The following is a 15,075-nucleotide window of genomic DNA, read 5'->3' as shown; positions in this document are numbered from 1 at the left end:
TAATTAAGTATGAGTAAATCCTGGAGAATTATTCATAGAGAACTATTACGTACGTACCATGTGATGTGATCTACTTCTTTGCAAGCTGTAAGTTGTGAGATGAGAGTTGGCACTGGGCCCACCCGACTCAGTGACGCGCTTGTGAGTCGAGTTGGTCGTCACTGTCCGTTTGGTTGCGGCCCCACGGGACAATCTGGGCCCTCCAATGAACAGAATGTTTTACTCCATGATCAGACATCGTACGGCTGCGATAGACCAATCGAGTGTGAATAAAGCTCCCATGTGATCGTATAAGTGGAGGCTTCCCCTCTTGGGTGCCACGTCAGCTGACTAAGTCTAAAAATAAATGAATCTCGTGACCCTTCCCGATCGAGGAGAAAAGGAGTGGAAGTGAAGTTGAGATAAGAACAGCTTGAGTTTTCTCATTGGTGATGGCGAAGCATTGCTCCAGGGAAAGCTCATGAGATTCTCCATCGTAAGAAAGCTGGGATTTTTCCGGTACTTGCTTCCATCTTCTACAAGAACCCATTTGTAGTTTCTCTTCTCTTGTTGACTCTAGTGAGAATTTGGACTCCAGTAGGGAATGGAGAACTCAATCGATCCCAAGGCGCTGTAGTGTCTTTTTTTATTTTATTTTTACTGAGGTGGAGCTGAGAGATCCCGCGTTAGAAGAAAAAAAAAAAAAAAGCTCCCTTTTGACCCCTTCTTATTGCTGTGTGAGGTTAGATGGGGCCACTCCATGGCTATTAGTTGTGCTGTCTCTGCATGGCCAGCCCATCTCTCCCTATTTCCTTGAATTCCTTCACTAATTTCAGTACCATTTTGGGCGCCCACCATCTGTTCTACTATTTGTCGGAAAGAAGTCCGATCTGTGTTTTTGTTAGACGTCTAGATTTGGATCTTTCTTGAATTGTCATTTGGGTAGGCAGAAGGGGATGTCTAGACCGCTCCATCGCGGGCTCTCAGGTGGGGGGAAATCCTCTGGCGGCCTTGGGCATGACTCTTTTGATCAGAATTATCATGTGAAGGATTTCACGGAGAATGGATATGGCCATGAGCTTGCCGGTCTTGCCAGGAACATGAGAAGCCGGGAAATCCTGACAATTCTATTCAAGATGGGTCTCGCCGTATTCACTGCCATTGCGCTAGTGGGCTCACTTTATTGTGCCATCTCCATCTCCACCTCATCTCGCAATAACATTTACAGTAGCTACCGGCGGCTCCAGGAGCAGCTCATCACAGACCTCTCAGATATAGGGGATCTATCACTTGGCATTGCAAAATCAAAGGATTTGGAATTCTGTTCTGCAGAATATGAGAATTATGCCCCCTGTTACTACAATATTTCGGAGAGTTCTGATTCCGTAGATCTAAATGCCAGGATTGAGTATGAGCGCCACTGCTCTCGTGACTCTGCAATTGATTGCTTGATTCTGCCACCGAGGAATTATAGAATCCCACTTAGGTGGCCAAGTGGGAGGGACTTCATTTGGAAGGAGAATGTGAAGATTACTGGACAAGAGTTCTCCTCTGGGAGCTTGACCAAAAGGTATAATGGTCTTCTTTTGTGATTAGATTGTATCCGAGTTTTTTTCATAGAGGTGCCTTTTGGGTGTTGTTTTTATAGGATGATGGTTGAGGAAGAGCAGATCTCGTTTCGATCCGATTCCCTGATGGTTGATGGAGTAGAAGACTATACACATCAGATTGCCGAGATGATTGGACTGAGGAGTGGGTACAACTTCAATGAAGTTGGGGTGGGTGAAAGTTCTGCTTAAAATACTAGCCTGCTGTGTTTTCTGTTAGTTCTTATATTGTCTCCTTGAAATAAGAAAGGGAAACAAAGGGAAGAAAAGAAACTCTATGAGAATTACTTATTCAAGTACTTTAAACTGAATTTTGTTGCACAATTTTTTTTTTATTTTCCGTTTTTATAATGTCTACGACGATCATTGTTCTATTCATTGCAGAAATATTTAATATTTTGCCATAATTATATCAACTTCAATAAAACTAATGCATCAATCCTTTGCTAATGTTACAGGTCAGAACTGTCCTAGATATTGGGTGTGGATTTGGTAACTTTGGAGCTCATCTTTCCTCAAAACAGCTGCTCACAATGTGCATTGCAAATTACGAGGCCTCGGGCAGTCAAGTTCAACTAACTTTAGAGAGAGGCATTCCTGCTATGATTGGTTCATTTGCATCAAAACAACTTCCATATCCAAACCTTTCATTTGATATGTTGCACTGCGCTAGATGTGGAATTTCATGGGAGAAAAATGGTACATATTGATTTAATGAAGTTGATTAAATGAGATCTATGGCTAATTAGGCATAACAATTTCTTTTGATCCTTTCTCTTTCTTACTTTGTACCTGTTTTCTTGAGATTGTTTATCTAAACAAGTGTAACATGTATGTTCAAGTCCTCAAACCTTGTTAGAAGAAAGCATGAAAATTACTATATAATTCACACACTTTATGTTCAAGCACATGGGCCATTTTTTAAGCAGTATTCCCAAGGAGTGCAGGATTTGTGACAAATGCAATCAAGGGGGAGGAGGTGCTAAGGGGAAGGAAAATCAAGATGTTGACTGACAGATTTGATCACAGGATGCCAGTTTCTTTATTTTTCGATGACAATGTAGTAGGCTAATAATAACGTTTTCATTCTTTCCATGGAACATATTTTGCGAAAAAATCATATTGAATTTGTTAAATGTCATATTATCCTCAGTTTCAAAGAGTTACATATATTGCCAAATCTGAACTTTGAACTTATTTTATTACTTGACCTGGGATCCATTATAATAGAAGACCCTAGAAGACTAATTATTAATGTTCTTATACTGTACATTTGTATTTACATTGGGCCAGCTCAATCTAGAAAAGATATCAATTTTCTTATTGTTATTTTCTATCCATGCAGATGGTATTTACTTGGTTGAAGTTGATAGACTTCTGAGACCTGGGGGTTATTTTGTCTGGACTTCACTTGTCAATACTCATAGATCCCTGCATGACAAAGAGAACCAGAAGAAGTGGACATTCATTAGCGATTTTGCTGAAAATCTCTGCTGGGATATGTTGTCACAACAGGATGAAACAGTTGTTTGGAAAAAAACGAGTGAAAGGAAATGTTACAGTTCTCGGTAGGCAATCCACATCCATGTTCTTTCATAATGTCATAAGGCCACTTAATCAAAAATGAATTTTGTGTCAAAGTGCAGCGATGTTGAATGAGCTAAAGATGATGTAATGCAATGGTTTTACAGGAAAGCTGGACCTGCAATCTGTGGTAAAACCCATGACATTGAATCTCCATACTATCAACCACTCAATCCCTGCATAGCAGGGACTAGAAGCCAGAGGTGGATTCCCATTGAATATCAAACAACCTGGCCTTCTCGGTCCACATTGAACTCAACCGAACTTGATATGCATGGTATGTATAAGAAACAAACTTTCCTATTTTCAACCTGTGTATGTTGTTACTAACATATACATGACATAGTAGTTGTTATTTTTGTTCAGACTAAAGGCTGGTTCTTGTTATTTGTCATCATTCTCCTCTATGTTGTGCTCTATGTGTGGCTTTTCAGGTGTAAGTGGGTATATTAGTTGTGTCCTTTTCATTTGCTTCTATTACTAGGAAGCATAAGTAGTTGCAACTTGCAAGTCTCAGGGAATTATCTAAAGTTTGTGAGAAGTGTGAGAAATGGCCAACACAAGGGAATTGTGGGAAAAGTGGCATGAAAGGTCTAGCAATATCTGTATGTACATATGAAGAGGACACATCAATCTATTTCATATATCTATTAGTTAACTTGGTAGTTCTTTATTCACAAAATTCTCTTCATTTCTTGATATTGTTTCTGTTGTCGATAATTTGATTCAACAATGTCACAAAAAACTGAGCGTATAACGGTATTGAAATATATTAAATTTTTTTTTTACAGATTATGGACTGAGCCGAGCCGGGCCGGGTGGCCCGGGCATGAGTTGATTTGATAATGATTTCTTTACTTCAAAATATGGATACCTCTTGGGGTCCAAAGGCTAAAGTGGAAACTAATTTTTATATATCCTACCAACATTTCTTAGTCGATGTTGTACTTAATTCACTCTCCTTTGTTTCTCATTGTCATGGTAGTCACTTTAAATTCAAATTTTATTCGCTTCTTTTTCATGAATTTAAATAAATAAATATACGATATTAAGATATCCTTTGAGCTCTTTCTATTCTATTGTTAATCCATCATAAATAATGTGAGGAATTCACTTAATTTTGAGCTCAAAATTTATAAAAGTTTCATGTCTAAATCAAGATTTTTCCAACAGTTCAATGTTCAGGGATTGTTTATTTATTCACTTTCTTCTTTTAATTAGATATGAAATAATTCTTTTCTTTATCAGATGTGCACTCAGAGGACTTTGCTGAGGACGCTGCAAGCTGGAATTTGGTAGTTCAGAATTACTGGTCTCTTCTTTCACCTCTTATATTCTCTGATCATCCAAAGAGACCTGGTGATGAGGATCCTCGACCACCTTTCAACATGTTCAGAAATGTATTAGATATGAATGCTCGCTTTGGAGGCTTTAATGCTGCTTTGTTGGATTCTGAGAAATCTGTCTGGGTGATGAATGTTGTGCCTACAAGTGGTCCCAACTATCTTCCTTTAATTTTTGACCGCGGATTTGTTGGTGTGCAGCATGACTGGTATGTTTGACTGCTTTCTCTGAGTACATTTTGTTGCGTGCTTTTTTGCTGACTTATTGTGGAACATGCATCTAATGATGTATATCTGATCTGTTGTTTTTCTCTTCCAAACCTAGTCTTGTTTTTGATTGGCAAGTTATCAAATCGATAGTTCACCAATCTTCAGACTCCTGTATTTACTGCAAATTGCCCTAGATTACTTACATCAGCTCTCCTTGATTCTGCCTTTTGGTTGTCATATTATAAATATAAATGACCCAAAAAATCTTGGTGCTACATTGGTCTACATTTGTACCCCTTGTTTCTTTCTAAAGTTGTCGCCCCAAGAATAGAAAGTTATTCTTTCCAGAGTCCTTACACATTAGAAAGAACCATATGACCTTTCCATGAACATACAGAACATAACACCTTGACTACCCTCCTGATTACTATTGTGGCTATATTCAATCCTCTTCTGTTGGACTCTTTGGTATGCAAAGTACTTGTATCTGCATAAATTTCTACAAGGTTGTATTTGGTAACTGAACGGATTTTAGGAATGATTATTTTAATGATTTAATGTTATCTTACACATTTTGATAAGACTTACTAAATGTGTTGTCTGATGAAACAGGATCTTCTAGTTAACTTTATTTTTCACAGATCTTTTTTGTTAAAGAGAACATTTGCATCAGGTGTGAATCATTTCCGACATATCCAAGAACATATGATATGGTGCATGCTGAAGGATTGCTTTCGCTTGAGAAGCAGAGGAAACATAGGTGTTCCATGCTTGATATTTTCTTAGAAATTGACCGTATACTCCGTCCAGAGGTATGAAATATTTTATGCTCATCTGGAACTTTTATCGAATAGGAAGTAGTTGGCAAACCAATCTTCTGTTAGCAACCTCCATTACTTATGGTTTAAAAGTCTTCCTGGAAATACTTTTACTACTGATATAAATGAGAATATTATACACTGATATTGACATATTTCCAAATTAAATGGTTGTGCATCATATGTAGTTTGTGCTGAAAATCGGGGGTCTTTTCCTCCAGGAATATTTTGACGAAATTAGATTGGCCACGGTCAAGTTGATCAGAGTATTGCTATTATTCAAGATGAAAGTTAGGACTAGCCACTGCTGCTTTTCAAGTAGTCGGGAAGGATAACTATCATTGGAATTGATCTTTGCTGCTCTAGACCCGCTTAACCACTTATGGTTGCTAATGCTGATTTTTTTTTTCAAAATGTTTTCCTACTAAAGCATGGAGACTTCAAAGATGTGTATCATTTTTCTTGTGAAACTCTACTAGATCTCATTCCGGCGCTGCACACATGCAGGGTTGGATAATACTTCGTGACACAGCTCCTCTTATTGAGGCCGCCAGATCTGTGACTACAGTGCTAAAGTGGGATTCCCGCACGATGGAGCTCGATATTAATAGTGACGAGAAGCTCCTCATCTGTCAAAAGCTGTTTTACAGGAAGCAACAATGAAAGATACCTAGATGCTACTTGTATTTTCTCTGTAGTTACCACAGATCTTCATCCTGCAAATGGATGATCAAAGAAGGCGGCGAGGAAAATGGTTCACTTAACTACTGTGGAACTGCAAGGTTTCCATGGAGTTATGGAATTAGTTCAATGGATGCCGGAGATCACAGTCTAGGCGTTTTCCATATACAAGTTAAACTAAGAGTGATACAATGAGGAAGCCGCAAGTCACTAAAACTTAATGAAGTACTCCAAATAAAGGGGTGATTCTGCAGTATACACGAATTACAGCCATCCTATTGTATTCTTTTTCTTAAGTATATTATTCTTTGTAGTAGCACTTGCTATCTCTCTCTCTCTCTCTGTACATTTGATCTCTAATAATGCTCCTCTTGTCCAACCTGATTTCGAGCTTGTTTGTTTCCAGGCGAATCATAAGCAAACTCATACATTTCTTTGTTTATATACACATCACCGAGGTGATACCAGGTCTCCAAAGGATAACTACACTTGGATACTACAATTATTGCTCATTTTTTACGTAGACCTTCTTAGTTACTCTTTTAAATTTTCTATTAAAAAATATTACATTATTAATTTTAGGTTGTCTAACTATTATTTTATTGTTCACTTTAAGAAAAATATAGAAAAGTTAAGAATGAGATGTGTTTTTTAAATAGTTAAAAGATGTAAATATAAAAACTAATAATAAGGGATCTATATGAAAATTAACCCTAATTTAAACATGTGGCAACTAAACAATAGAAGATATGGGGCTAGATATTTTTGTAAGCATTATTATTATTCTTGATGAACTTTTATTAAGTAATTCCATTCTATTTTATAGAAAACCTCTTTTTGAGGGCATATATGTATATTTTCTTTTAGAGGGATCAATCTGGAAAAGAAACATTCTAACTAATTTTTGTTTTAAATTTTTATTTTTGGGTGAGATGCTTCCGCTCTCTTGCATAAACCGCGTCAACGCCACTTACGGACAAAAACGCCCCCACTTCTAGAAATCCCATTGCCTGCAGCTTTCTCCCACCAAGACCGCCCACCCCATCACGGGAGCCGTCTGATCCCCTCCCATCGTCCCCGTCGGCGGCGCTAAAATGCGCGGGAGCTGTCCTCCTCCTACCCTGCGCACCATCGGCTCTCTTTCCCTTGTCTCGAGCCCTGCGATCTAGGGTTTCCCTCTTCCTCTCGTCGCTTCGCTCGCCTTCGTCGGGATTATAATGGCAAGAGCTTGGAGGACGGCGCTTCTCCTCCTTCTGGCCGCCGGAGAGATTTTGGCGGTCGCCGCGGTGGGGGAGGTGTGCCCTAGGTTGTCGTCAGCGGACTCGATCTTGGGGCGGCCGGCGTCGTGCTCTGCCCTAGAATATCCGGCGCGTGGTGGGGATCCGATGGGCGTCTTGGAGGTGAGTACTGAGTAATTATTTCGAAAGGATTTTTTTTTTTTTTTTGAATCTGGTGGAAGTATGAAACGTATTCATGGATCAATTAGTGTTCTCCTGCGTTAAAAAGGAATTGCTTTGATTTCTGATAGGGTTTGTTGGATTAGTATCCAATCAGCTGTTTGTGGTTTTTGAACATGTTCCGCTTTTTCCATTCAAACTAAAGAGATAATCCTATTAATCTTTTCTATGTGGTTTATTCTACATTCCTTTTGGACATCTTTTGACAGTTTAGATTGTTTGTCAAGCCATTGGGTTATTGGGCAACTGAGCCTTATTGACTATAATGATGAGGAGTTACGGCAACCTCAAAACATGCAGCTTTCTTTTAATCTTCACCTAGGGATTAGGGAAGGAATCAACGACTACGTTTTTGATGAGTTGAATGTGGTAATACCCATTATTACAGTAATATGCATAGGATGATTTCAAAGGCTAGGCTAGACCAAAACTTTATTGGTATTGTTTGTTATGACACCGTCGTAGTTTCTAGAAATCTTCTCTTGTTTAACTATGTGTACGTCTTCCTTTTTGATATCCTAATCAGGATGGAAATATGTAAACATCTAAAACTTGTAAGGGGGTTGTTTAAATTCTTGATCTGAAGATAGGTTTATATGCATCTTTTCCGAGAAAAAATATCACACAAGTCATATTTTGATAAGTTTATCGTACAACCAAGGTCTCAACATTTCTTGTATAATTCAATATGACATGTATCTTTTGAAAAACAATGCCATAGAAAGTTGGAAACCATTGTTTTATTAGCTAGCTTTGGGATAAAAAGACAAGTTTAGCAACTAAGTGCATGTGCCTTGATGTCATAAAGGTTAGATGACTTCTTCTATTATATTTGCTAGATTAATAGATTAGATACATGAATTTCTCATATGGGGTTTATAAACCACTTTATTTGTTAGCTCTAGGTCGGATTGGTGGACTTGGGAGAAAAAGCATGGAATGAAGTTGGCGTATCTAGTAAAGGAGCCTGTTGGTTGAACTTACTTTGGAACCCGTCTACTAAATAGATAGGTTTACTCAACAGGAATATATCCTTCTAATTCTTAGGTTGTGTTTTGTTGGTTCTGAATTGGCATAGTTTATATCTTGAGCTTTAATTTCTTTAATTGATGTTTCGTCGATTTATTTTTGGACCATTTTGGTTTGGTTAGGTCAGTTTGAGTTTTCTTGATCAATTGGAGACCATGTTGTTCTCTGATGCATCATATAATGGCTGAAAATCTTGCAGAAATATAATGCCAACAATTGACTTAGTGACTTACCAATTTCTGAATTTTGACCCTACTAGAAGCCTGTAATATCTTCTTTGCAGATAAAACCTAAGCCTTTATTCATTTGGTTCTCCTTTGGACAAAGACTAAGTGGTTAATAAATCTTCTGCATTATATCTACTATTTACAATAGAAGGGCATGGGCATTTCATTAGGCTACTTGGTGCATCCTGTTTATTACCAGTAAAACAATTGTTTGTTAGTTTACTACTGGTTCATCTGGACCGTTCATTCAGATGCTGCAAGTATTTGCATAATAGTCAGTACTGTTAGGCTGCCAGGATTCAGTTGACCTATATTGTCATTTCTCATTATTTGTTTTGCCTGTTTCCAGCTGTCCTTTCACATTATGGGAAAATTGGCCTTTTCTGCTTTGTATTAATATTGATGCATTTGTATGTTCTAGGGAGATGAGGCTACATTACACAGGGCATTGAATCTGGTGTACAGTAACAGTGAGAATTATGTGGCTGTACTATTTTATGCTTCATGGTGTCCTTTCTCGAGAATATGCAATTCCAATTTTCACAGATTGTCATCCTTATTTCCAGCCATACGCCATTTTGCATTTGAAGAATCTGTTATCAGGCCAAGGTTTGTTTGGTAAAAATATTTCCATAGGCTACAAACAATCCTTTGTATGCATGTGAGATGACTAAAAGTTGTAAATTGCAGCATACTGTCAAGGTATGGAGTTCATGGTTTTCCAACCCTCTTTCTCTTGAACTCCACAATGCGAGTGCGCTATCATGGTCCACGAACAGTCAGTTCCTTAGTTGCTTTCTTCAAGGATGTCACAGGTGTGTGGAACTTCCTATGGATTATTGTTTCTCCTAAGATAAGATTGTTGGGGTGCCTATCAAATCCCTATCTGGTCAAAACTGAGGGTTTACTCATGCTGAACATTTTAGTCTCACATTGTCACTCTTAATCTTTTGGCTATTCTCATTTGTGATGCATTTACTATGTTGAAGGTGTAAATCCTATGTCACTCGACTCGATACCTATGGATAAGATTGTGGATTCCTCTAATGTCGCTGCTGTGAAGGAGGACACCGAGCAGGAAGATTGCCCATTCTCATGGGCCAGGTCACCGGAGAAATTACTTCAGCAAGACACATATCTAGCACTGGCGAGCTCTTTCCTGCTGTTGAGGCTACTTTATATCCTTCTTCCAAAACTCAATGCATGCGTGAAGAACGCTTGGAGGAGGCACACGCGATTCGCAAGCTTGATGAACTTGAGTGAGGCTTCCATTGATCAAATCAGGCTGGGATTCAAAGGGTTGCTTCCATCCAAAAGAAGAAACTTGCAAGGAGCAATGAGTGCCAGTGCTTGGGCTTCCAAGTCACTGGCATCAGTATCCATTGGAGAGCCGAGTTCTGGAAGGGTACATTTAGCAAGCGAAAGAAGGTAGAAACCTACCTTGTAAGAGAGATGTAACATTGTTTTCCTATTCTCACTGTGATGGGATTTGGTCCACACTTAGTCAATTGTTGTTACCCTTTGTTGTCAAAATAGTTTTCTTGTGCACTTTTTTATTAAAATTTCCGTAGGCAAATATTCTTCTTACTATAGCTTGAGATATACTGCTTCCTGCTATCTATTAGTTAGTAATTGAGTTGGCGTAATTGATCATATTGTAGGAGTTATTTGTAGAAATTCTACACTTATATTATAAATTTTATAGTGTATCTAGCCCTTTCCAATCTCGTGCAGCAAAACAATGGCGAGTAGCCAAGTAGGACAAGCTACAAGATTAGGACAATAAACCAAAGTTATTAAGAGTAGTTAAAAAGCCAATCGGCTCGCGGGGCAAACAATATCAATCCGTCACCAACGTCCACGTGGCCCGTTTCAATCTCGTTGTCTTCCTCCTTTATACCCACGCGTCTCTCTCCTCTCTCTCCCCCGCATCAGATCCCCACAGAGAGGGGGGAAAAGAATATTCACACACACACACACGCACAGGGAGAGAGAGAGAGAGAGAGAGGCATAGCTTAGAGACCTCCAATGGTGGCTCTCAGAGCGGTGTGGTATTCCGCGGTGGACGGTAACTCGCCCTCGTGGTGGGAGGAGATCAATGACTCCGAGCAGTGGCAACGCGGCATCTTCCTAGCCCTATGCGTCTCCTACGCCCTCGTTTCCTTCGTCGCTCTGGTAAGTTTACCCCCTTTCTCCCTCGCTATATCTCTAGTTATCTATGTATCGTGTAGTCATTGCCGGTGAAATTTCTGCGTTTGGTGTTTCCAAAGTTATAATCGCTAGATGTTACATTTTTGAAATCCATAAATATATATGAGCTAATTCCTTATGATGAGTTATTCTTTAAATTGTATGAATCCAGGTACAACTCATTCGGATTCAACGGAGAGTACCAGAATATGGATGGACAACTCAGAAGCTCTTCCATTTGATGAATTTTATTGTCAACGGACGTAAATCTACACTTTTGTTCTTCTAATTGTGTTCCTAGTGTTCGCTATTTCGTTCCTGTTCTAAGAGTGGTTGTATTTGTTTGGCAGTGCGTGCGATACTCTTCGGCTTTTACCATTCTGTTTTCCTTCTTAGGTCGCTAGTAAGTTCTGAGACCAAAGATTCTTGCTTGTGGAAAAATTATAACTTGCCTTTTCTTTTAGTGGAGTAGACTATTATAGAGTAGAGCTTAATCTTTTATAGAACCTTTATATTTTAACACCCTTCTTCACTTTTGAGTTCGAGATATTTTGATAAGCCAAGAAGTAGACTTAAATTTACACAGGTGGAGATTTTTTTTAATATAATTTTAATTAACAGATGGCATAACAAGATTTGAATTTAAGATCTCCGTTATGATAACTCACTATCCACTCTAAAAGCTTAAAGTATTAATTTTTATATTTTTTATTCTAACATAGACAATTTACATTTATCCATTTATATAAGTTTTGATGTATTCATAATTCACAATTTATGGAGACCTTGGAGCAATTTGATCTTGTTAGTGGATTCTTGATTCTCCAAAATTTCTAATGTGCATGTGTATGATTGAAGATAACTGTACATACTACACTATACACTGTTGAACTTTGGTTGAAGCTCTGGTAAATAATCTATGAAGATGATTAAACCTTCTTTATCTTCGTGATCTCAAATCATGTTATGCATATGCATTAGAAAGAGGAGATTATACTTAACCTGTTATCTGATATTCTTTTGGTTCCTTGTTCACAAGTAGTCTCAAATAAATAATTTTATTGTTCTTGTTACGGATATTCATTTCCCAAATTTACTGATGTGCATGTCTTGTCCATTAAGGCTCTTGAAACAGCACTTCTTGATCTTCCTGGTCTGTTATTCTTCTCAACCTACACTTTGCTTGTCTTGTTCTGGGCAGAGATCTACTATCAGGTATTTTTATTTTGTTTCCTATTGGATGCTGTCCAAATAGTTATTCTAAAGCTGATAGTTTTCTTATCATATTTGTACTCAGGCTAGAAGCCTTCCAATTAATAAAATTAGACCAGCATATTTAATTGTCAATGGGGCCGTATACATCATACAGGTATCACTTGTGTTATTTTATATTTAAGTTTGCCATACGGGATAGTATATATTAATCTTTTTTGGCAGATTTGCATTTGGATATATCTACAATCCAATCCTAGGCCTGTTGCTGTGGAAGTTGCTAAACTTTTCTTGGCAGGTTATATAACATCTTGCAGTTAATGTTTGGTCTCTTTTCTTTTAGTTGATTGGCTTTTACTTTGATTTATACTCAGTCAGTACTGATTGACTGCCACTGAAAAGAAAGATTAATGGTCACCGAATCAATTTTTATTTGAAGTTGTAGGTATGGGAGATGATTATTTTGATTTGTGGAGTTCTGTGTTATCTTTTGCAGCTGTTTCTTTTTCTGCTGCTATGGGATTCCTGATATATGGTGGGAGGTGCTGATACATATAAGTCAATAAAGTTCTAAAGTTGCCTACCTTGATTTTTATTCTACGGATATTTTTCTTTCCTCAATTTTGCTCCTACTATGTCTAATGAAGATGTTCGTCTCATTAAAGGTTATTCTTCATGCTGAGAAGCTTCCCTATAGAATCTAATGGTCGGCGTAAGAAGCTAAATGAGGTATTTAGTATTTACTATCCTATGACGAACTTGTTCTCTTTCTTGTTATTCTTACTTAGGTATTGGCAAAAGCATGCTGAACAGACTATTATAAAATGAATATTCTTTCTTACTAATGCTTCATTCCACACAGTTAGCATTTGATTATATCTAGGTCTTCTTCTTATATTGAGTTCATGTGAGATACTGATATGTATGTCTGAGTTCATTTTTTCTTTGATTATATTACTCGATGACAATAATTAAGAAATACGGTGCTTTCCATATAGAAGAAAAAAAATGAAATGTCCCTTAACTATCTGCAACTTATTGTTCAAGTGCTTTGATTTGATATATCAAGAGACAGACTCCTAAAGAGCGTTCTGGAATATTTTGATTGTATATTTGTAGAGTTAGTCGACCTTACTCTGCCCAGCATCATGGGCTACTGCATGTTCTGAGCTTGCATCTTGATTTAACTCACCATATCTGGGAAAAGTTGGTCTTTTGTGTCTTTGTGTGCATCCAGGCTGATGTATAAGGGCATCTTGGAGTTAACATTAATTATTATTAACCTGGAGATTTTAGAAAAATTGAAAACCTATACTCGTATAGAATGATTGAAGCAAGAAAACAAAATTTCAAGGTTTTGTTCTTTACTTTGCTTTAGGTTAATCAAATATATTTCTCCTTTAGTGAGTAAAATCTAGTTTGAATAGCATTATATCCCTTATTAGCTTCTATGCTGTGTAGGTGAAGGACGTTTTGTGGAGTGTTACTAGTGCTCTTAGTCTTATTTGGTAGGATAGGAGCATGTTTAAGTTTCTAATGAAACTGTGTCAACGACCTTTGAATTAAAAAAAAAAAAAATCCTTGTGAGCATTATATTTCTCATGTTAAGCTCGTTTGCTTGGCAGGTCAGTCTCGTTACTACTATATGCTGTACATGCTTCTTGGTACGATGTATTATGGTAAGTTTTGAATTTTATGTCACTTTTTGTTGACAAATTCAACCAGATAAACTATGAACCATCCAGGGATTCTTTATAATGGGGGTTTCAAACTGTGATGCCAGATGTCAAGAGATTGATAGATATTTCTTATTGGAATGCTCATTTAACTGTGTTCATTGACATTCTCTGTCGATTCTTAGTAACTTCTTTTTGAGTTCCTCTCAGGTTGCCATTTCTGCATTTGACACGGATGCGGATGTTGACGTTCTTGATCATCCAATATTGAACTTTATCTATTACATGGTCAGTTAGTGCCTTTGTGCCGTATTTTTTTGTTCTCTTTTCTTTTGTCAATCGTACTTCTCTTGTTACCATTAAACCATTATCATTTGTTGCTACTATATCGTTTCAGCTAGTTGAGATTCTCCCATCAGCTCTTGTGCTTTTCATCCTTCGTAAACTGCCCCCAAGGCGCGTCTCGGATCAGTATCACCCTATCAACTAGTTATTGTAAGTGGTATGCCTAATTTTGAACAGCAGAATTTTGCCAATAATTTGCTTGGCTGATCCCTTTATCTGCGTTGCTGTAACTTCTATCAGACAGAGAACTCCACCATGTATGTGGAATAGATTCTTTCCTCCAGTTGCTCAACCTCAGGGATTAAAGCAACTAACGTAATCCTCATGGACCAACTAGGTGGAATCTGAAATTCTCTGCATCATTTTGTCAATGAGATCTTTCCTTTTCTTTCTCTATGGCTTCTTTTTATGAACTATAGTCATTCAAATGAGTACAATTTTGCTTGTATGATAAGCTGTGTATAACCTCATCAACTCAACTATTTTATCTCTCGATGGCATGTTTCTTTAGTATAATAATCTGCAAATAATGCATAGTTTGGGTTTTGGAAGTTCTATACATGGTTATGACTCCCGTTCTACTTATATAACTATCTAAGTTTCCTACTTAAATATGCAGGAGGGGCAATTTTTACAAGTCTTTGTTGGAATTGTGAACTTTTTTAAGTTCTTATAATATTTTTCTCCTATTTAATATATTTATAGTTATCAAGAGAT

General features: G+C 37.6%; 3 protein-coding genes across 4 annotated transcripts; all 3 read left to right on the top strand.

Moving 5' to 3' along the window:
• The first annotated feature begins 407 nt into the window (after positions 1-407).
• On the top strand, positions 408-6,606 carry LOC140785761 (probable pectin methyltransferase QUA2). Of its 2 annotated transcripts, XM_073133743.1 has the most exons (8): positions 408-1,549; positions 1,628-1,757; positions 2,045-2,285; positions 2,932-3,154; positions 3,278-3,447; positions 4,419-4,722; positions 5,397-5,535; positions 6,049-6,606. In XM_073133743.1, the coding sequence occupies exons 1-8, from the start codon at positions 936-938 to the stop codon at positions 6,202-6,204; spliced, it is 1,977 nt and encodes a 658-aa protein (XP_072989844.1). In that variant the 5' UTR covers positions 408-935; the 3' UTR covers positions 6,205-6,606. The 2 variants fall into 2 exon arrangements, with proteins under 2 accessions (XP_072989844.1, XP_072989845.1); XM_073133744.1 differs by lacking the exon at positions 6,049-6,606 and having other exon boundaries at positions 549-1,549; positions 5,365-5,486.
• A 550-nt stretch (positions 6,607-7,156) lies between these two features.
• On the top strand, positions 7,157-10,522 carry LOC140785762 (5'-adenylylsulfate reductase-like 3). Its single transcript, XM_073133745.1, has 4 exons — positions 7,157-7,622; positions 9,357-9,544; positions 9,626-9,750; positions 9,925-10,522. The coding sequence occupies exons 1-4, from the start codon at positions 7,440-7,442 to the stop codon at positions 10,365-10,367; spliced, it is 939 nt and encodes a 312-aa protein (XP_072989846.1). The 5' UTR covers positions 7,157-7,439; the 3' UTR covers positions 10,368-10,522.
• Positions 10,523-10,851: 329 nt separating this feature from the next.
• Positions 10,852-14,913, top strand: LOC140785763 (tobamovirus multiplication protein 1-like). The gene is made up of 12 exons (XM_073133746.1): positions 10,852-11,110; positions 11,298-11,388; positions 11,476-11,528; positions 12,248-12,340; positions 12,423-12,494; positions 12,563-12,635; positions 12,834-12,879; positions 13,003-13,066; positions 13,963-14,016; positions 14,224-14,301; positions 14,411-14,508; positions 14,599-14,913. The coding sequence occupies exons 1-11, from the start codon at positions 10,964-10,966 to the stop codon at positions 14,501-14,503; spliced, it is 864 nt and encodes a 287-aa protein (XP_072989847.1). The 5' UTR covers positions 10,852-10,963; the 3' UTR covers positions 14,504-14,508; positions 14,599-14,913.
• Positions 14,914-15,075: the final 162 nt, after the last annotated feature.

This window comes from Typha latifolia, chromosome 4 (genome assembly GCF_019914945.1).
Source record: "Typha latifolia isolate L0001 chromosome 4, TyphaL0001v2, whole genome shotgun sequence".
Taxonomy (NCBI): domain Eukaryota; kingdom Viridiplantae; phylum Streptophyta; class Magnoliopsida; order Poales; family Typhaceae; genus Typha; species Typha latifolia.
Note: the sequence above shows the minus strand (reverse complement) of the source record. Positions and strands in the feature narration are given on the sequence as shown.

Coding starts and splice junctions, on each gene's coding strand:
- LOC140785761 (XM_073133743.1), top strand. CDS start 936: ATGTCTAGACCGCTCCATCGCGGGCTCTCAGGTGGGGGGAAATCCTCT. Junction 2,286..2,931: donor AATTTCATGGGAGAAAAATG/GTACATATTGAT, acceptor CTATCCATGCAG/ATGGTATTTACTTGGTTGAA. Junction 3,155..3,277: donor AGGAAATGTTACAGTTCTCG/GTAGGCAATCCA, acceptor ATGGTTTTACAG/GAAAGCTGGACCTGCAATCT.
- LOC140785762 (XM_073133745.1), top strand. CDS start 7,440: ATGGCAAGAGCTTGGAGGACGGCGCTTCTCCTCCTTCTGGCCGCCGGA. Junction 9,545..9,625: donor GAATCTGTTATCAGGCCAAG/GTTTGTTTGGTA, acceptor TGTAAATTGCAG/CATACTGTCAAGGTATGGAG. Junction 9,751..9,924: donor TTTCTTCAAGGATGTCACAG/GTGTGTGGAACT, acceptor ACTATGTTGAAG/GTGTAAATCCTATGTCACTC.
- LOC140785763 (XM_073133746.1), top strand. CDS start 10,964: ATGGTGGCTCTCAGAGCGGTGTGGTATTCCGCGGTGGACGGTAACTCG. Junction 11,389..11,475: donor GAATTTTATTGTCAACGGAC/GTAAATCTACAC, acceptor TTTGTTTGGCAG/TGCGTGCGATACTCTTCGGC. Junction 13,067..13,962: donor GGCGTAAGAAGCTAAATGAG/GTATTTAGTATT, acceptor TTTGCTTGGCAG/GTCAGTCTCGTTACTACTAT.